The following is a 22,147-nucleotide window of genomic DNA, read 5'->3' as shown; positions in this document are numbered from 1 at the left end:
CAGTAGGATCCGCAATCCACAATGGAAGAAAGGGTGCAAGAAAATTCCAACACTTTTAAAAATAAAATTTATTAGCATCTCTAATGTGTATAAATAAAAACATATATGAAACAATGCATATACGTATGATGTAATGAGCTTAACAATAACAGGGTTACATGTGATACAAAGGAGCAGTCTTCATTTTAGCCAGTGTATTGTGAGGAAAACTGAAATCAAGCTTTCAAATATGCATACCTATAAGTTGCAAATCTACATTCTTTGACAAGAATGAAATAAAGAATCTCTTTGGGGCGATAACAGGGAGAATATGGTAAATATCCTTTTTATGCATTCCTGTTCAAAGATTTTAAAACATCTTTCATTGAGTACATTATACTTCTTTTTTTTTTTTTTTAAGGTTCACTAAATGTTGAGGCGCGGAGATGCAACACTATTCACACTGACCCTCTCAGCTTTACATAAAAGTTAAAATCCTAAAAGGATTTCTCTTTACTCCCTTTTACCAAGGTCACGTTGTTCCACAGACTTGTAATGAGGGTCTTTATAAGCAGGCCCGATGGGAACAATATGACTATAATGTTTGACACAGCGACAAAATATTGGAACATATCAAACTTTACATGTAACTAGCGGACCCAAGCAGATCAAACAAACAAGTGGATTTTACATTTTTACTAATGTAACAAGGTTTGTCATTTTGCATGGCTTGCTGTGCCTGGGTCACGATACAAAGGAGACAGTGAACATGGGGGTGAGGGGGGCTCATCTAAGGATTTGGCTCTCTAAGGCTTAAAGCAAAGAATGGAAAGGACCTCTCTTCTTGTGTCACTTAGCGTTTTCCCATTTGGTCATCCTTTAATCAGTCAAAGTTGTCAAATGTCTGGACAGATTTGCACCTAAGACAAAATCTAAATGTGATGCACACTCTTAATTTACTTTGCTGACAACTGGACGGGAATCCCTACAACCCAAAACGTGTGTATCATTATTGGCCACTGTCAGTTTTTCCTCATAAATTGAAAAATATCACATTTTTATAGGGGATAACAACATCCAAGACTAACTGCTTCAAAGTAAAAAAAAAATGGATAAGTACAAAAAAAAAAAAAAAAACAAAAGAAAGAAAGAGAAAAGTGATGTGTCTGCTTTAATATGCAGGTGTACGTGACGGTGACAGGTTATCGGCACCCAAGGATCATGGCGACCTCATTCAGCCTTGTGGAATGAAGGGACTATGTAGTAGATCTGAAAAAGATGGTCTCTGCTCCATCCCAAGTCTTCAGAAGAGTGCAAAGATCCCCTTATTTTCCCTGATATATCCATGTTCTCACGTCCTAAAACTCTGCGAACTCCTTTGAGCATTTTTCCGTTAAAGAAACACGGATTTCCTCCTCCTCGTAGTCGTCGAAGTTGCTGGTGTCCCCCGGGCCTCTACACTTTGGTATGAATGGAGCTTCAACCTGCAGAAGAACAGAAGGACTTGTTTTACTGGGTGAGATTATATTATATTTATGCCTACACTGGCTTGTCAGTAGAGCAGGCAAGACTGTATTGTATTACAGTGAATGTAGACAGCATCTGTTGTCCTGGCAAACCCCGAATGCTGTCAACTTAAATGATGTGCCTGTCAGATAGCTAGTGTCTGAAGCCTCTCCCTTTACAATGGAGGCAGTTTTTAATAACTTAACAAAAACTGTCAACTCTGCAGTTTGTGTAACAATTCACCAGATGTGCAGATACGAGAGCACACACATCTAAATTTCCCTCTAAAGTCTGCTTTTCATTCCTAAAACTACTTTATTCACGTCCTATGAGTACAACAAAGCACAAAAGCATGAATCCTTTGATTAGACATCTTAATCCCATCTTAAAAATCATCTTCAAAGCATCTGATCTGAAGAGCTTCCACACCACAGATATAGACACTTGTGCCTTCATACATAATCAGACACACACTGTACAAACCAGCTGATGCATAGCAAAGAGTTAACCCTTTAAAGCCCTAACCAAGAAATCATTCAGAGAATTTGTTCATTGAATCTTCTGACAATTTTTGCAATTTATCGTTTAAAAGTGTGTTGTCCAATTTATTTAGGTTTTATGGGAGAAGAAAAACCCAAAAGAGCAGAATCAAAGATGATGAAAAACTGTATGTATCAAATATGTTACAGGTTAATGGGTACCTCTGGTATCGCTTGTACTTTCATCTTTGTCCCCTCTAATTTAACAGGATTTTGTATAGCTACATTTTAACTAGGGCTGCACAATGACTCAAATTTTAATCTCAATCATTTGAGAATTTGACTTCCCATAACTGTTCAGCATCACATTTCCTGAAAGCACTTGACTGGGGTGATATACTCCAGGTAACAGCCATCGAAACAAAATTTAAATGTCTGGCGCAGCACGACGTGGAGCTTGTCCCTAGAAGCGGATCATCATTCATAGTTTGGAAATACTTTGGATGTAGGGCAAGCAACGTCAGCCAAGTCATATTATGTCTGTGCCACAAAGCAGCACAAGTACCTTATTGAAAACACATCACAAACTGCAGGATAATTAATGCATGAAGGCTAAGGAAAAACAATGCAATGGCTGCTAACAAGAATTTTCCAACATCAACTCAGACGTTTGTAAAAATAAGCCAATGCAACGCCTTCGTATGCGTATCCGTCTGTCTCACAAAGACACGCTGAAATCAAAAAAGTAGCCACATTAATTTAACCAAAGATATGAGAGTTTAAAAAAAACAGGGTGAGTAATGTAGGCTTCTGGAAAATGATCGACAAAAGAGCCATTATCCCCAACGGAATTATTTTTCCAAAGTGGTAATACCTGCCCTGTATGCAAAACGTTGCAGGGGAAATGGCAAATGATCTCACAGCTGTCGGGCACTTGGTACTCCAAGCTTAGGTCACTTAGGTCACTGAAATATTTGTCTGCAAAGATGTTTTAATTAACAGGAATTTTAGAAAATTTTTAGAAAAGCTAAAAGTCGCTGACTCAACTATGCGTTAAGTTCTACTTTAATTTTTATAAATATTTATTTTTCTTCTAAATGATGCACTGAATTTAGTCATTCAGTATGTTTTATTTGTTTGTTTACATCTGGCTTGTGGACAACAGTTAAAAATTAGCCATCTGGCAAACATTGTATATTTGACCTCTTCGGACAAAGCATTATCCTTGATAAAATTTATATAATTTATATGATCTATATTTAACTTTCTTTTAACTTGCTCTTTGTACTGTGTTTGTACATTAATTTTACCCATTATTTAACAGAAGTCATATGATTGCAGCTTATTCAAATACATAATACACATAACTGAGACTAAAGACAAACTGTGATTGGATGATTTTCTCAAACAGCAGAGTTGCATCTGTAATGCTTCAATACATCACTTACTGAACACTACTTTCAAAGATGCACTCAGTACAACACAACGTGTATATCTTAAATACAAAAACTGTGGCATTTTTTCAGAGTTGCCCGTTCAACTCCCTCTGCTCTGGATTTACTACATGTCAGAGAATAACCTTACACGCAGAAGCATGTGACATTAGCCAGGATCCAGAAACAAATGTTATACAATTAATCTGATCATTTCGTCGTAGTCAGATGTCTACTTTTTTTCCATAATTATTCCATCCTGAAAATACATATTAAAACAAAATGATCAAAGAGAAGAAAGGACCTCTGCAAATATAACAAAATATGCTTATATGAGCTGGACTAGAATATTCAAATAGGATATTTGTTCACTGGGACTTCATAAAATCTCAGCATGGGTGCCCGCCAACTTACAGTGAGACTACACAGTGATTGGCCCAAGATATTACATTCTAACACTGTCATACAGCAATATACTAAAGGCAACTGTCCACAAAGAAAAGGTTCCAACTTCACTGTAAATACAAAACGGCTTCTCTTCCTTTTTGCAGCTCTTTATCTTACTTTTACTTCATAAAACCCCAGGAAGCAATTCTGCTCATGAGGAACTACTCTGGAGTTTTACTGGACTAACTTGAACAGAGAACGCTGCTTATTTTCATCTTATAGAAAATCACAGGTAGAGTGCAAAAACAAAGTTAATAAAAAAAAACCCATAATGATTCCATATTAAGCTAAACTAAAGGAAGTCTATAAGATTTAAGCCCAAGCTAAATAACTAATTAGATTTATCCAAACAGTCCATTATCACTGTCACGCCTGCAAACTGGCATGTGGCACCATGTGCAGTAAAGCTGGGTGATTTCCAAGTGAAAAAACCCCACACCTTTACTGGCCAGTTAAAAAATAAAATAAATATATTAAGTAAATACTGTGCATGCAACAGTAACGACAATCAGAAAGGACCGTGTAGTAAAACTGATTGAAGAGTATTTAGAAACTTTCTAGAAAATAAATAAATAAGTATGGGTGTAAATCGATATGTAATTAACTCTACGAGCTAATTCTGTATGGTGTCACTTTAATGTGTGTTTGGTATCTTGCCTTTCTCTCATAAATTGCGATCCAGTCTGTTGTGGCGAACCATTTGTGTCCTTTGATGTCATTGACTCCATTCTTCAAGTTGCCGTAGCGTTTGGTCAGATCCACCTGCAGCAGGTTTCTCAACAGGTCCTTTAAATCGGAGCTGAAGTGAGACGGGAACCGAACCTGAAAAGGCCACAAGTGTTAGGATTTCATTTCTAGTAGTTAATCGTTAATCGTGCACATTTAATTTAACTTAGCTATCATGCATGACCGTTGCTCCTCATGCCATCATGTTTGCATTTCCAAAAGAAGCAGCTTCTTACCTTTCCAGACACAATCTTCTCATAGATCTGAATAGGCTGATCTGCAAAGAAAGGAGGGTAGCCAGCTGCCATTTCATAGATGAGGACTCCAAGGGCCCACCAATCCACAGCTTTGTTATAGCCCTAAAATGAACATAACACATGTTAATGTAACAGAAACACACAAGAAGAAAAACACTTCTAGTATATAAGTGGAGAAAAAGTAGGCTGTTTTTAAGACATTTAAGACTTTCTCATTATAATTTATCACTTGAGAAAACTTCCAAATGGCTCCCGCAGCTGCACTTGGATAATAACACTGAGGAGCTTTGGTTAGTTGCATTGTAAGAATCTGCACGTCACCACTAATTTTACTCTGACCTGCAGTTAGAAAACTGGAACTTTGTATATAGAAATAAGACATTTGTATAGCAAGCACAGACAATTCTGTTCCCTCTCTAGATAAATTCCTGCAACAGTTCTTTTCTTTTAATGATGATTTTATTTTTTGGTCATAGAAACTTTTGTAAAATATGACTCATCTACAGACCAGTGTTTAGGCTTTACAAGCATCCATTAGCAGAAATGAAACTGTACTCATAAACGCAATTAACGCAAATGTTTAATCACCCAATCATACTGCACATCTCAATTCATTTATGCACGGTCAGGACAACCTACTGAAGTTCAAACTGAGCATCAGAATGGGAAAGAAGGGTGTTTTAAGTGACTTAGACCTTAATATAGTTGTTGGTGCCAGGCAGGCTGGTCTGAGGATTTGAGAAACTGATCTGCTGGGATTATCCCACACAACCAACTCTAGGGTTTACAGAGAATGGTTTGACAAAGGGAAACTATGCAGAAAGCAGCAGTTCTCTGTGTAAAAATGTCTTGTTGATGCCAAAGGCCAGAAGAGAATGAGAGGTCAACAGCAACTGCATTCAAAACTCACTGAACCTTGAAGCAGATTGGCTATAACAGCAGAAGAGGACACCTGGTGCCACTCCTGTCAGCTAAGAACAAGAAACTGAGGCTATAAATCACACCGGTTCACCAAAACTCAATAATAGCAGATGGAAAAATGTTGCCTGGTCTGCTCCAAAGTTTGGTCAGGTTTTAGTGAAAACAACATGAAAGCATATATCCGGCTGCTGGTGGTGGTGTAATGATGTGGGGGATATTTCTTTGGCACACTTTGAGCCCGAGTACCAATTGAGCATCATTTAAACATCACAGAGTATTGTTGCTGACCATGTCCATCCCTTTATGAGAACAGAATCTATATAAAATGAAGAATTCAGTCAGTTCTGAAGCCAAATGGAGATCTGTACCTAAAGTTGCCCGGGAGTTTTTATTACTGTATCACCTATAACTAAAAGTTTTGTGTTGTTAGAATGTGCCCTTCTTATTTACACAGGCAGGAGGTCCACTTCCATTGAGCTGCAGCAGACACTTAAAGCTCACCTACATGTCTAGAAAGGAACCAGTGATGAGGTTGCTTGCAGTCCTACAGACAAGCTGTTTAAAAGATAAGCTGTAAACCTTTTCTTCCTATGTAGTCACACAATTCTTGATGTTATTTTGCTTCAACATTTCTGTGTGGCATCGCTGATTTTCAATATTAATCAAATAATGACTAAAGTAAGAAAAAATGCTTTGATGCAGTGCAGAAAAGTAATGAAAAAATAAAGTTACAAAATGACGTCCATACTTTGCTGAGTATGATTTCCGGAGCCAGGTACTCCGGTGTCCCACACAACGTCCATGTCCTGCCTTTTACCCGCTTAGCAAATCCAAAATCTGTCACCTGGAAGTCAGTCGCACATTGTTTATTCAGCAAGTGTGGACACACAGAAAACACAGCAGAATTGTGTATTGATCTGCGTTCTGGCTCACCTGAATGTAGCCGTGGTGGTCAATGAGAAGATTCTCGGGTTTCAGATCTCTGTATATGAGATCTAGTGAATGGAGGTATTCAAATGTCAGCACTATCTGGGCGGCATAAAACCGCGCATGTGGTTCACTGGAACGGAAGAAGAGATAATTCTGTTTAGAGTCGTAAACAAACACGCGCGAGTAATATCAGAAAATCTATATGACGAATCAAAACCGCAGGAGACTGCAGACGAAAACTAACCTGAACCTTCCAATTCGTCTTAGGTGTGAGAACATCTCACCACCTGGAACATACTCCATTACCATGTACAAATTGGAGTTGTCCTAAAACAAGAGGGGAGGGGCCAAAAAACACACTTTAATTTTACTGAGACTCAAATAAAGGAATTTTAATTATATAATGCCAAAAATCATACTGTACCTTAAATGCGTACTCAAGTTTGACGAGAAAGGGGAAGCTCACTGCCTGTAATATCCTCTTCTCATTTAATGTGTGTTCTATTTGCTTGAGTTTCACCACCTGACAGATAAAGAGATAAGATGACCTTGCCGGGCAAATCTCACTAACATTAGCAACAGACACGGCTGAACACTGAAAGCAAAGGCAGCTTTTAGTTATAATTTATTTTACTTGTGTCCCCCAGTAACCCTTTTAATACAACAAGAACAGGTTATAATGTCATTTTTTTAAGAAGATTAGCAGCCATTTGTTGGATGTGTTTAGCGCCACCTCACTTTCATCGTCATGCGTGGTTCCCGCTTATGTCAACACTACTGTCTGTTTGACAGTGTTGCCACTGACCTTCTGCTTGTCCAGTATTTTCATGGCGAAGTATTGCTCTGTTCCTTTGTGCTTCACCAGCATGACTCTACCGAACGAGCCGGTACCCAGCGTCTTTAATCTGTCAAAGTCATCTAGGCACGTCGTGCTCTGTTGAAACAACATTATGTTAGCCTGCTTCGTGTGCCAAGTCTTTAAATAGCGAGTTCAACTTTTCGAGATTCTGACCTGTGGTGGGCATTCCCATTTCCGTAAGAAATCTTCTTTGGCTTTGGCTAGAAACTCTTTAACTAAAAGATAAAGAGCACAGACAGGCGGTCAGCACACACTTCTTTATGCCAAAAGAGCTTGGCTTATGAGTACAAAAGTTATATTTGGCAAAAAGAACGAAGGGCATTGTTATAGAAGGGAAAGGAACAAATGAGGAGAACAATACGGGCAATCAACTCTCATCTGGATATGAATTAAAACATATATTAAAAGTATCACATACTTTAGTTTAAAGAGGGGGACAAAATACAAACACAAGACAGCAACATCCACAACAAGCAGACTAGTGATGCATTCCAAGACACTCAGAACGTTCTCTGTTATTTTGTAGCCTTACTAAAAACGGTAAGAGGACCACAGCACTCAGAAATGAGAGGGAAAAGTGTATCTGAGCATCTTGTGCATCACTTACAAGGAGTTTGTGGGAAGGCTACCAAACAAAGCATAAAATGGTAAGCATAAACAAACCAATGTATGGGACACACAGCAGATATCCAGATTGAGAGAATGCAGATAACAAAAAACACTGAATTATTTTCAAAGCAGGACAAAGTAAAAAGCAAGCACGTCTAGCAGGTTTTCACAATAAGACCAATTCTGTTTGCCATTCTGGTCATCTTTGGAGGAATTTAGCATACCAAAGGTCTCTATTGATCACCAAGGTTTTTCAGGAACAATCACCCACACGGATGACGTGATAGAAAAGAGAAGACAGAGAGAAATATAGAGTTCATGTACATAAAAACAAGTATAACACGTCAACAAACATGGAGCATGTGTAGTGAATAGAAGCAACAGGAATGAAAACAGAGCTGAGAGTCACGTGAGGAATCGAAGAAGAGACTGACTGCCTACTATGGTGTTTTAAAAAAAAGCTGTATCAGAAATTCAGCCATGCGTGCTAGATCAGCCTGAAAAGATCATCTATAGCAAAGATAAAAACATTACAAATCTAATCTGAACTACAAACTTTTTTTTTATTTAAAGCATCTTCTTTCTTTTTTCACTCCCACTGAAAAAAGAACAGCTATGGTACAGTAACAAGTGGCTACCTCAATGTCGGAATTGAAGGTTTTTAGCAATAACTTTTTGTTGATAAACTCTATGGACACCAAGACATTTGGGTGTTTTTGTCTTTAACATGAGTATAGTGATTTTGTCAAATGAGGTTCTGGTTTCTAAGAATCAGACACGTGCAATCTGAGTCACTTCCAGCACCCTTTCAAAACAACAGCAGTTCCTTAGTTCCCAAACTCTTCCATTGGGCTGTGAAAACAAAGAGGTGATACAATACAGCAGTAAACATCCTCCTTCACCAACTTTTTAAAGCGTGCTGTTGGTATCAAGTTCAACACAAGCATTTTTATGAGGGAAAATAATACAGTTTTTCAGTTTCCATTGGATATATTGACTGGCAGGTCATAGCATACAGATTTTATTTGCATTTAACAGTGCCCTGTATATCATCCATTACACATTTTCACAGCAGATGCTGTTGCAGATGCAACATCACTTATCCTGCTGAACCACTGCGCAATATTTTTGTACTATTGAGTGATTATTGTTATCGTTTTGTGTTTTTTGTTACCATTTATATGCATTTTTATACTTTTAACTAAAACATCTGTAGAGCTGCAAAACCAAATTTCGTTTCACTGCATATTCTGTTGTTGCCAACTTGTATCATCTATTCTCTTAATTACTTTTCTTAGCTCTAGTATGACCTTTTATAAACTTTAATCTGTTAAAAATAAGAAAATAATGCCCCAAACTGCAGAGGTCAAAGTTAAAGACATATTTTTACCCTTGCTTAAATAACCCATCACAAACTAAACATAAATTCCAATTCCAAGGTCTGCAAATACATTAGAAGAAAATATCCAGCTTGTTAGAGAAATAAATGAAGCATCTAAAAATTATATCAAAAACTTGAGGAATATACTGTCTCAAGTCTAATTCAGTGCGGGGGTTGGAAAAAACAAACTGTGAGGTTTAGGCTTGTTCAGTTTAAATCTTCAATACTCTTTGCAATGCTGCGTGTCTATAGAGTAAAGTTAGCACAGTCGACAAGCCCTTTCTGAGATCAATGCCAAACTCCACACAAGCAAGACATGGTTGAGTTATGTTGGCTTATCCAGTTACACTACAGTACACGCGCACTGTGATATAAAACAGGTGTCATGATGGCAAGTGTTTAATCTCTCCGTCCAAGTGTGACCGTGTCAGTGCTCTTCCAACCGGTCCAGCTTGTTGCATCAATGTACAGTAAACACAGGTAACGTGCAGCTCTGTGGGTAACCAGGTCGTCTTATCAGGGCGGCTACACTCCAGACAAATCTGCCCCTCGGAGCACAGTGTCAGCTTAAATGGGTTTAACAGTTAGCTATGGCCCAGGATCTAGGGATCATAGTTGCATTCAGCAGAAATGCTTGGCAGTATAGATAATATAGCTGATCTGATCATCTCCATCTGCCTGAGTACGTCTGCTTGGAACTGTGCACAGGGCCTGTCTGGTGTCTCTCTACAGGTCAATAAATCTCAGCAATCACTGCATCATAAAGTGGCATTACCTTAAACAAACTCAGTGTACAACTCAACACAGATGGTTCTCTGCTTTGTGTTGTTTTTTTTAAGAGTAAGAAAATGCACTGGGCGTGTTTTTGTTTGTAGCCAAATACAGGAGGATTTCTTTTTATTATTTAAGAGCAAGGGGATGCTCAATGATGACCAGCTGCACACATAAAAGCATATGAGCACAAAGTAACACTGGCCTAGTCTGAGCTACGTCAAACCTTTCAAAGCTTGTAATACCCCTTATCCTCTGACGAAGGTCTGATGACAAGCTGCTCCAGTCAATGACACTGAGTGTGAGAAGTGAGCCCTGATGGACCTTTACCACAGTAAGATTAGCAAAGGAACTCTAAACAAATGAGTGACACGATTAAAGTGTGCTTTCTGGGGAGCGTGCGGCCCTAATGCTGGGAAGACGGCAGCAGGTCCAGGCTTTATGAATGGAAAGAGGGCATTTGTCATTTCTCCACCATATTTGGTCATGCTGCTGTTTATGCAGCCCAGAATAAAATGTGGCAGTGAAGAGCCCGGGGCAGGAACAATCCTACGCTGCCTTCAGATAAAATTTACTGTCTATTTATTTAACAATTACCCAAGAGCCTGCGGTTTATTGCCGCAGATTTAAGACCATCTGTGAAAACTTTCTGTCTTCGTACAACTAGCTGCTGTTGTTATTGTTGAGAAGAAGCCTGCAGTCAAATATGCAGCAAGAGCCAAAGAATTATAAAGCTCGAGATGACACAACAAAAGAGGTGGCGAGGTGATGCTAAGGCTCAGGATTTTTACTCATTAAGCAGGGATTTTGACATGAGACAAATACAAGTCGCTGATGAGTGTGTCAGTGTATGAAGGCCCTAGAAAGCTACAACCATCAAGAGGCAATGAAGTGACAGGGGCCTTCTGAGGGCTAATCCCCCCACCACTACCACCACCACCACTTAAAGCTAAAGTTAGCAGGCTAGCTGCTCTTCCAGGCTCTCTTGTGCTCCAGTTTGCATGCAAATCGCCTTTTTAACATTTGAAATTACCATAGAGAGCCATTAATAGACACGCACTGTTTTCCTGGCTACTTAACAGGCTTTAATAGTCTCCTAACACTGCCAGAGCTCCCCTTCCCCACCCCCCTGAATGCCAAAAAACCACAACAATCCGGGGGTCTTCTTGGCGCTATAGCTACCTTCAGTAGCCCCCCTACTTTAAAAAAATGGATATATATACGCAGAACCACAAAAACAATACTTCATGCTCATTTTTCTATCTAAACGCAGAGTGCTTTCAGCGTCGGTGCAATGTGGGAATGTGCGGGGGGCGATGACGGACGGACGGCCCTCCCTTGCTTTACTCTGGCTGGTAGTTTAAACAGTTTTTAGTTATAACAGGCTAGCTGGCTGCTTCGTGGCATCTTGTTGAGATGACTAAACGCAACACAATAACACTTCTGAGTTCAAACGACAGCTCGCACTCACCGCTCTCTAGCTCGTTGCCCTTCTTGGCGGTGGCAGCGTTCCCCATGGTGTGGAAGACACGGCGGTCGCTCCGACTGAGAAGAGATGGCGGCGGCTAGCTAACCTTCCAGCTTATGTTTTCGAGGTCTTCAAAAGAGGCTAGCCCGAAATCGATGCAAGTGTTTACTCGGTTTAAAAGGCGAGGAAAGCAACGTCCAGTAGCCGCCCCCTTTCCTTCCAGCTGCCCCCTCGCTCTCCCTCTGTCTCTCCCGCTCCTTCTTCCCTGCGAAAGATGTTCCGCTCCCGCTAGTTCACTGATGTCTGCACGGCTGTCATGAAGCTAGCGGTCACTCCTGTTTCTGACTAAGCTGCTCCCGAGAACCGTCACCAGCACTCAGCTGCGTTCACGGAGCGCTCAGGGGCTTGGATTGGCCACAGATGGCTCTGAGCAGATGCCAAACCAGGCATGCTTCCGCGTTTTTGGAGCATCGCGGCGATTGTATTTCGCAGATGTGGGATACCGTTAGAGTGCTCTTTTGTCTGACTTTAGAGGAATGAGTCTTTATTTCATTTGTGTGTTCAGAGCCAAACGCTATTAGTGTTCCCTTACACCATGTCAGCTGCACATCTGCTTTGACAAGTTCATTGCACAGCTTCAAATGTTTATTTGTATGCCTGTGTGATTTATACATGACAAGTACGCGATAGACAGATATAGTATCACAAATATAGTAGTAATAACTCATATATTATCATTATTAGATTTAACTGAAAAGGAAAGGGAAAATTATGTTAAAACCATGTTGTTTTTCTATCAAAAATAACCAAGGTTTTTATAGTTAACTGAAAGTAGACAAAAAACTAAAACTAGATTTGTTTTTATTTAACTGAAAAAATAATAAAAACTACAAATGTAAAAAAAAAAGTGCAAAGTAAATTTCAAAAAAGTAAGTAAAGTAAGTTAAACAAAAAAAAGTCAGTGAAACGATTTTGTGAACTTGGAAAACAAAACAAAAAAAAATATATATATGAAATATCCTGAATTTTGGTATTTGTTCAGTCTACGGCCTTTGTCTATAGACTGAAAGTCAACTGCTTTTAAAAAGTTCTGTTTGTGATTTTTATAAATCTTGTCTCTGGCATTTGTCATACATAAAATAACAAAAATTAAAAATAAATAAATAAATGATATAAAATACTCTGAAAACAGATAAAATAAAATAAAATATGCAGAACGTTTCGTTTACATTTTTACAGATTTGGTTGTATTTATTTACTAGTCAAGTACATAGAGGACTGTTTGTAATCTACTTTAAATTTTATATTTCTATCTATCTGTAAAACATTTCAGACTAGATTTCAGGTTTAAAAACTTTCTTAGAGTAAAGTATGTTTTTCTATCAAACTAAGATTTGGTACATAAAGGAGTTTTAAAGCGATTTAAAAACCTTAATTTAGACACCCCAAGCTGTCTTCATAAATTTTTGTATTATAAAATCTAGTTTAAACCTTCCTCAAAATTCCCATATTAGGACAGGGTATTTATTTTATAAATAAAATAATAATACCATAAATACCGCAAGAAATAGAGTAAAACATAACACAAAACAAAAATACAAGACTAAAAACATAGTATTAATGTTTCTAATAAAAATATTGAAATTATTTGTCTGCCAATCTATCATCACAGCTTTTTCTGAACTGCAAACAGTAAATAATCAATAATAAGTTATTTTGTAAGTACAAATTTAATAAGCATACCTGTAGTTACAACCACTGCAGCTGCCTCATTCTTTTCTGACAAGATGTGGCTCGCTTTGCTCCATTCAGCTACATGTGCCTCGCAGGTAATACCATGTGATAGATGGTATAAGACCTCCTTGATCTTCTTGCTTCTTTTCCCTCTGTAACATCTGTGTCAGGGTTTTGTTCTTTGCCTGCAGATCTGAAGGGAGGCAAGTGCATTGTGCTTTTGCGAGGCACAGTGCAGCTTGGCTTTAGGGTGACAAATGAAAAAAATTCCTGCATTTCTTTTTTGTTTTATTCCGTTTTAATTTTTAGTATTGGTAACTTCTGGTAACTACTGAATCTTCCTGTGGTAACGTGAGTCTCATATGGACTTTCTAATATAGGAAAAATGCCAAGGGTGGAATTGTGGTACTACAGGAAGAAGTCTGGAGCGGCAGAGAAGTATGTGAGGGTGATGTAGGAGGTGAGGACAGCGTAACAGAAGTGAGATGTGTGGTGTGGTCGGTTTAGGGCAGCTGTGGCTCAGGTGGTAGGCAGGTCATCTACCAATCAGAAGGTCTGCGGATTAGTAACTGTGAACAAGATACAGAATCCCGAGTTGTCCTTGATGTACCCACTGGACTGTGAGTGGGTGAATTTTAGATAAAAGTCTTTATGTGTGTGATGTTGCTGTGGTTGGGGTGAAAAATAGGTTCAAGGTGGGGGTTGGAATACATCAGGTGGTCAACCATACATAGCAACAGATAGTTCACAAGAGAGGAGAAAAAGAGTGTGAATGCTGGGTGGAGTGGGTGGAGATGAGTGTCTGGGGTGATTTGTGACAGAAAGATAGCAGCAGAAGTGAAAGGGAAGATAGTAGAGAGACCAGCGATGATGAATGGTTTGTAGACAGTGGTACTGACAAAAAGACAAGAGGCTGAGCTGGAGATCTTCATTGACTAGAATGGACAAAATCAGAAATGAGTACATCTGTGGTGAACCCAAATAGAGCAGCTGGAAGAAGAAGAAGAGAAAAAGGCTAGATAATAACGTCTGGCTTTGCTTATTTATCTGTGCTGTGAACTAGCAGAATGGTTGGAGAATCTGATCCAAGCTTTGCAGTTTACCTCAGGCCTACATCAGCTTCAAATCCACACTGGGTATTCAGTCTGACAGACTAACTGTATGGTGATGTTCCTATTTAGATGCGTATCTGTGTGCATCTTTGAAAGTCGGTCTGCTTGGAGTTTGGATCATTTCCTGTGGCTTGTTCACAGTTCAGATTTCCTGGTTTTCATACACGCGACCTGGATCAGTGTCTTGCATCTTAGGAACAAGCCTGTTGTCTCGTGCTTTAATCTTTGGTAAGCGATAGCTTTCTTTAAATAATTATGGCAGCGCTGCCAAGAATGTCACAACTACAGCATGCAGGAAGATTATTAGAGGAAGTGAGGAAGTAATCCATGCCTTTGGAGTGATGACCAGCGAAGCAGAGCATTTGGTATCCAGCCTTGCTGTCATATGACATCATGGGTGTCTGATGATTGCTATCAAACATTGGCTGGTCAGTTATTTTGAGGGCAGAAGCTGAAAAAGCATTTTATTCGACATATATTCTGACACAGGAAGAAGAAAAGATCAAAATGTTTTTAGGTGTTTATTTCAGGCTAGTGGTTTGCCTCCGTAGATTAAAAAAATATTTTATACTTCCATTCTTCCAAAACACAAGGAATATGTTTACATTGTCCTTCAAGGACAAGCATATCGCCTTGCTGTCCTTCATTTTAGTCTGTCATAGGCAAACTACGTCTTTACAAGATGCATGAGCACTAAGGAGATTGTTCCTGAGGAGTGCAAATATCCCTTACTTGGAAGACTGACTCATTTGCACCCCTTTACCTCAGGAAGCAGAAGGAAGAGAAAATCCATCCTCATCAAGGTATCAGGCAACTCTGCGAAGGGCAAGAGGTCTTTTGACCCAACCCACCTGTCCATGTTTGTTTGTTTTGTATCATTGGATTCAGTGGAAATGTTAGCCTTTTCTCACTTTCTTGGGGGCAAGTTTGTGTTTATTGTCACACTAGAGGTGGATCTCTAGGGAAGAGGGGATACAGATGATTTGGCATTGTTATGGGAAAGCCCAGCCCTTTGTTTCACACACAAAGATTGCTCTATGTTGTTTTCTCTGGCAGAGACCAGCATTCCTCAGGGGATGGATGGCTTTTCCAACAACTGCCTGAAGGGTCTTCTCTTCTATGCATTTTCTTCACTCTCCTAACAGCATCTCACTTGGCGAGATCATCTTCTCACACGAAATCCCCTGAAGGCCCCCAGGTAGCCATCAATATGATTGTTGGACAGAAATCACCTGGAAGCCTCCAATCAGGATAGAGCTTTGGGTGTGGCCACCAAAAGCTTACAAAAGGGGTTAGTGACATTTAGGTGTCCTTCAGTCTTGAATTTAGCAGACTTTCCGTTACCCAATGGCGCCAAAAGAGCTGTTTACTGTAACAGACACCAGACTACAGATCCAAAATGACTGCTCTTTACAGCACATGCAGTAGCTTTAAAGAATTTTTGAACTTAAATATAAATTACTTTATGCAACCCTGAAGAATAACCTCGGAGGTGGTTGATTAAAACCTTCTGCAAAAAATGTCAAAGAAAAGCAAAGTAAGCTCCGAGGAAAGTTCAAGGATTGCTTGTCTGCACACTATTATTCAAATCATATGCAAAGCAAATCAGTCCTCCATCACATTTACTAATCCTGATCAAAATTCATAAATGGAGGACTTCTGTCAAGAACAGAAGGCAAACAGGAGGAGCCAAAAGGGCACAGCAGTAAACTGAGCCATATAACTGTGCGTAAAGTCAAGACGATGACACACAGAGATCACAGAGAATTACCAGTTCACCAGTGTTAGGCCCAAAATTCATCAAAAGCCCAAAGAGTAAGAAATTTTCCTTTGCAAAAGAAAAACAGCAGCTTTTAGAGACTTCTGCATTCCACCTGCGCGTCTCTGGCAGCAGAGATGTGACGTATTTATGTTAGGGTCCCTGGGTCGTTGACCCAGTGTTTTTGTGTTTTTGGTTCTTTGATTTTGTTATTTCATTATATTCTAGCTTTGCTTTATGGGTTTTAGGATTATTCTTAGTTTAGGTTCTCTGGGTGGGGTTTGGTTAGTTTTAGTGTTCTGGTTTTCTGTCTGTGTTCCATGTTGCTGTCTCCCCTTTCTGCTGTATCCCCACATCCAGTCAGTGTCTCTGTTCCCTTTGTTATAGTGCCTGCCCGTGAGTCTGTTATGTTTCCTGTTTTACTTTGAAAGTCCAGATTGCTCCCTCTGTGTATTTTAGCCCTGTGTTTCTTAGTGTCTGTGTCGCGATCTACCGTTTACTTTGCTGTGTGTTTTGTCATTTTTCTAGTTTAAGTTTGTTTTGAGTTTTTTCAGTCATGTTATATTTTGAGTCTTAAATTAAAGCCTTTTTGAGTTCACATCTGTCTCCGGAGTCTGCACCTTGGGTCCTATTCCTGCTTGCACACAGCCTCACCTAACAATTTAAAGCTTTACAAGTCACCTTTTATACGCTGTGATACTGTATGTGCAATATTACTTTTTTCCACTTCTGCAGTGTTGCTTACTGTTCTAATGATCACATCCCAAAACCCTGCCCGCCCTGTTGTTTTTAAGACCAATAGCAGAGGTGGTTGAGATAGCAGAACTCACTGCTTGGCTTAGTGCAGATATCAAGGGTCTTATTATCGCCAGCATGTGGGGTGGGAGGTTCCCCCCTTCACTGACAGACTCAGCCAGCTGTCATATTTTGATAAGGTGTCTGATGATTGGCTTTTCCTGTTCGACTGCAGCCTTCCTGCATACTGTAACCAGATATCCCCACCATTTGTTGTCGCTGCACTGATCCACAGTTAGGTTTACATGTATTCACCTTTGGATTGCATTTCAGGGGGCTGTTATGCAACTTATAGCATATGTTAAAATGCTGAAAAACCTACAAACCAATTTTATTCTGGCATTTTAATGAAATCAATTATTGCTAGCTAAGTGATTAAGACAGGTGATTTTTGCTATTAACAACACTACTTATTTTATTACTGACAACTAAAAGATTAGTTTGAACTCTTATCCCTGTGTGGAATTTATCCTGTTTACATTTACACTGAAATATTTGTGCCGTCTTTGGCATTTCAAATGCAAATTTCATCCATCTATTTTCTTACGCTTATCCGATTCAGGGTCACAAGGAGTTTGGAGACCAGCTGCTGTAGGGCAAAAAAGTGCGGTAAATTTTGGACATGTTGCCAGTCTACTGCAAAGGTAGACCTATAACCATTCACACCAACATTCACATCTATCACCAATTTAGAATCACCAGTTCTTCTAATGGGTTTACTGAGCTTGGACTGTGGGAGGAAGCATAAGTACCTGGGTGAAACCCAGGCAAACACAGGGAGAGTGTAAAATTCCACACAAAAACACACACACAGCCAGCTGGCTGGTGGATTCAAATCCAAGACCTTGCTGCCTGAATTGTTTGATTTTAAATATATCTTGGACACCTGGAAATGTGAACGTGTGCATTATTTTTGCAAGATGAAAACCAGATTTATGTGCTTTATCTCGCAAATGTGTTCAAAGTCGCTAAAGACAACAGAATGACTGACATAAGAATACTGATAATACTGTGTGAGTGGCTCCTAGGGCGGTGTATTGCACGTTTGCCCATTGAGTGAAAGATCCTTGCTTTGATCCTGGGAGGGGACACAAATCCCTTGGGGTTTGTTGCAGGAACAGCAAAATAATGGGAGCTACCTGCTGGGGTGACCCCTTGTGAATGAGGGGAGCAGCCAACAGTAGCTTTTACTGTGTGACATTAAATACAGCTTTTACTGTGCTCCCTCTCTCTCTCTCGGTATTGCATCAGGCCAAACTTTGAGCTGTAGTTATCTTTCACTACACAAGAGGGCAGCAGACCTCTGCCGCATAACCTGTGATAAACACCCGAACCAATTCTCTGTGCACTCATGTTTTGCCTTGACCGCAGTCAGAGGGAGTTGATTTAATTTTTTGATTTTAGTTCATTGCGGTCAGCTTTGCAAACTCGGTTCAGTGAGTCTGCTTATATTGCATTTGGCTGATGTAAAGTTTGGTGCTTGTCTGCTGTGTGAATTTAAGACTTACAAACAAGGCTTTCTCTTGTGGCCAAAGTAAGTTGCACTTTCTGCAACAAACATGTGACAGTGTGTCCTTACAGAGCTGTGGCGTGTCTGAAGGTTAAAAAAAGAAGTGTTTTTTGTGGATTGATAGCTATCCAAGAGTTTTTCTCTCTGAAAATGTGGTGCCTCATCGTGTTTTTCACAGAAATTGCGTGCAAGCACGTAAAGAGATATTTTGGTTATTGAATGGAACATTCATCTGTTTTCACTCTTTTACCTCCTCGTTTTTTCCCTTTCTTTCTCTTTTCTTCTCAGCAAACAGCAGGTCATATTCATCTCGATTGACCAGCTGCTCTCCATATTGGCTTTCTTATGTTTCTTGCAAACAGTCTCGGCTGCGCTTCAAAGGGAATGATTTATGCCCTTAAATGAATGAATGAAAAGCCATATCTTCCATGTTTTCAGATTTGATCGCCTCAGACCTGTGACTGGAGAGTATGCTGCATTCTTTCAGCCTTCTTTTATCTTAATCACAACAATAGCCACAATGATTATTGTAATTATACTGTAACCGCGACTCTCGACTCATTTGATGACATTGTAAAACAATGATAATTCTATTCTAGGTGCTTATTTGTCCAAGCAATTGAAATATTGGGTAGAGTGGCTGTATTTCAGACACGCCCTGCTACACATTCACACAGGAGCTGCCTAGTACAACCACAGATTTCCTCTGTTGGCAACCGACCAGCTCTACTCCAGTGGTTGAGGCTTGAGTGCCTTCATCCACAGCACATCAGCTGAATTTATAGGGAGTAGGGTGTGTGATATTTGCAGCTCTCCAGCTCCTGGTTGTCACTGAATCCCTAAATTTCCTTCCACTTGCTGGGATTCAAACCAACAACATTGGAATACCACATTCACTGCAATCATTTTGTGGCCGCTAAAACCTAGGGAGTGAAGTTATTGGACCCATTTTGCTTAAAAATCGCCTATTCTTCTTTAGGCAGGGGGCGTGAGTGGTGAGCTTGGGAGTGATTGTATGAATATTGCTACTATTAAGCCTCACATGAAACGAGGGCAAACTGATCAACGTGTATGCTTAAATATGTTCAAATCTGCATTATTCTAACATTGTGAGCTGGTTAAAGGGAGAAAGAAAAAGGTCACAGGTAGCAGACAGACACGGATGTTCTGGTTATCTCCCTCTTATCAGTCACCAGCTCCTATTAGGATGTTGCATGTGGTTCCAGGACATTACCCATTTCCTCCTCTGTATATCAAAGCCTCGAGGTGCCCCTCCCTCTAACCCCCTAATTTACTCCAGATGAGCACAATGGGACATTTGATTTAGTGTGCAAAGACACATGTATACAGCTGTGTCAGCTTGCCTCAAACAGCTGGCGCAGAGCTTCGGTACAACTTTTAATCATGCATTTGTTTATGTAATTAAGATTTAAAAAAAAAAAAACAGCGCCAAAGACTGTGTCGTATTGTGCTCAGCTGCAGTCCGATCAGATATTTCAGTATGATGTAGGTCCTGTCTCTACTGTAGCTCACATTGCTAGCAAATGCTCATGGTTTAATGACATGCAGGTGATACAAATCAAGTGCAAACTGCCGAAGGTCTTCCAAGAGTGTGTCAACAAACGTGACAGCTCTCCCACTGAATATATTTTTGCTGAATATGTACTTTGGACCCCAAACAAGAGGCTTAAATAACCTGTTGCAAAGACCGCTTGTGAGCTAACATGTGGTCCTTTTTTTTTATCAGCCTTTATTTAACATTTTTATTACAGTGATAAAATGTCAGACATGAGCTGCAAGAATGCAGGACACATTTTGTATATTCACTTCCCGTTTTAGTTTTACAGCCATCAAGTATTGATGCTTGAATTTGCTGCTTGGCACCCTAGTCCTGTGTTAGCTCCAAGCAGGGTGAGCACTGGGCATGAAGAGGTATCATATATTTACAACACGTCTGTCTGGGAATGTTGATCTGAAAACCATAAGGGCTTTTCTCTATTGGTTCTCTGTTCACTGTGCTAAGTCTCCTTTGTGTCTTTATGTGGGAAATATTCAAGTTTTTTGTCCTTTAGCAGCCTTCATGGTGCACTACTACACAAATGCCTGTAATTTCCCAACCGCAAGATAATGTATTCTTACCAACAGAGGATGGTCTCAAAGTGCTCAGACAGTTGCAAAGGCAGCTAATTTGGGATAGATGCACAATATCCCTTTGAAGTTCTGCTTTAGCGCTAGCGCTCTAAAATTTCCCCCTTAGAAAGCAGCACATAAGAGCTCCTCTGTTGTGCACTGTTTTAGTTGCTGAAGGGAAAGCAATGTTGCATTTGATTAAGTGGAAGGTTTATTCATTAACAAAACAGGGCATGCACGTGGAAGTCCAAGTGCAAAGTAAGAAAGTGTTCTGGGTCACCTTGCCAGAATCCTGCTTGTTTCATTTCAAATAACTGCAATATTTTCTTCTTCAGATGAATAAACTATATATTTTTTTCCAAGATGTATCCAGGGTTTCCTCAGAACTGTTTCTTCCCTGAGCTTTTATTAATAGATAAGGTGTTTCATGCTTACTGTGCGGGGTGAAAATATTGCCCAGTGCAGAGACACAGAAACCCTGTCAGTGTTTTTTTCCACTGCAGTGTTTCAGCGATGGCAGAGATTATGGGAGGATAACACTGCACAACATGGCCGCCCCAAAACCAGATCAAAGCAAAGACAATCAAAGCCAGAGTGAAAGCTACAGCAGTAAGCTCTTTTAAATGTCTGGCTCCCCCCACTCCGCCCCGACTGAGCAAAAGTGTTACCCTCGACTCAACTGTTTCCATCCCCAATCTTTCCTCTTCTGGGGCAGACATAAGCCCCTTTGACTGAAAACTGGACAGTGAGTAGGCCGGACGTAAATCCTTCAAAGCAATGCAAACAACACAGTAAATGACCTATGATAATATTAAACCTGAGCTGTCGCGCCGTAAAGCCTGTGTAATGCCAATACTGATAAGACATGACACTGGTCATAATCATTTATGGTTCAGGATTTGGCTGTACAAGATTGTCATGACAAACGATTTATCATGACTCATGTATGGTTTTACATGAAAGAGTGTAACCATGGGGCTCGTGCAGGCTCCATCATAGCAGAGTTGTCTTGACCCACTTTCCCACAGAACAGATTACGCTATAGAGGATTGGGTTACTTCTCAAATGTAATAAGTCACCCTTTAAAAGTGTAATAACTAATTAAAATATTTTAAGTTCATTTCTAATTTCCTTTCTTCTTTCAAACTGGTATAAAAGTATAAAAGTCTTCTACAGGCTGCAGATGTTGGACATTGAGCATTTTGTGAACTTTTATGTTATTCGGTGTTTTAGCCCTTTTCAGATTTTAGAAGGAAAATAGTGAACAGATACCCACCTTAGTGTGGTCAGCTAGTACAAGTGTAGTAGTCATATTATAAGGAAAGGTTTTTTAAAAAGTTT

General features: G+C 39.7%; 1 protein-coding gene across 1 annotated transcript; it reads right to left on the bottom strand.

The window, feature by feature from the left end:
- Positions 1-50: 50 nt before the first annotated feature.
- prkacbb (protein kinase, cAMP-dependent, catalytic, beta b) lies at positions 51-12,102 on the bottom strand. Its single transcript, XM_026150819.2, has 10 exons — positions 11,770-12,102; positions 7,691-7,752; positions 7,484-7,612; positions 7,103-7,201; positions 6,923-7,005; positions 6,682-6,808; positions 6,497-6,592; positions 4,807-4,929; positions 4,502-4,666; positions 51-1,463 (listed from the first exon to the last, which is right to left on the bottom strand). The coding sequence occupies exons 1-10, from the start codon at positions 11,813-11,815 to the stop codon at positions 1,338-1,340; spliced, it is 1,056 nt and encodes a 351-aa protein (XP_026006604.2). The 5' UTR covers positions 11,816-12,102; the 3' UTR covers positions 51-1,337.
- Between the last annotated feature and the right edge of the window lie 10,045 nt (positions 12,103-22,147).

The sequence above is a fragment of the Astatotilapia calliptera genome, chromosome 18 (genome assembly GCF_964374335.1).
Source record: "Astatotilapia calliptera chromosome 18, fAstCal68.1, whole genome shotgun sequence".
NCBI classification, from domain to species: Eukaryota; Metazoa; Chordata; class Actinopteri; order Cichliformes; family Cichlidae; genus Astatotilapia; species Astatotilapia calliptera.
The sequence above is the reverse complement of the archived record's forward strand: the minus strand, read 5'-3'. Positions and strand labels throughout refer to the sequence as shown.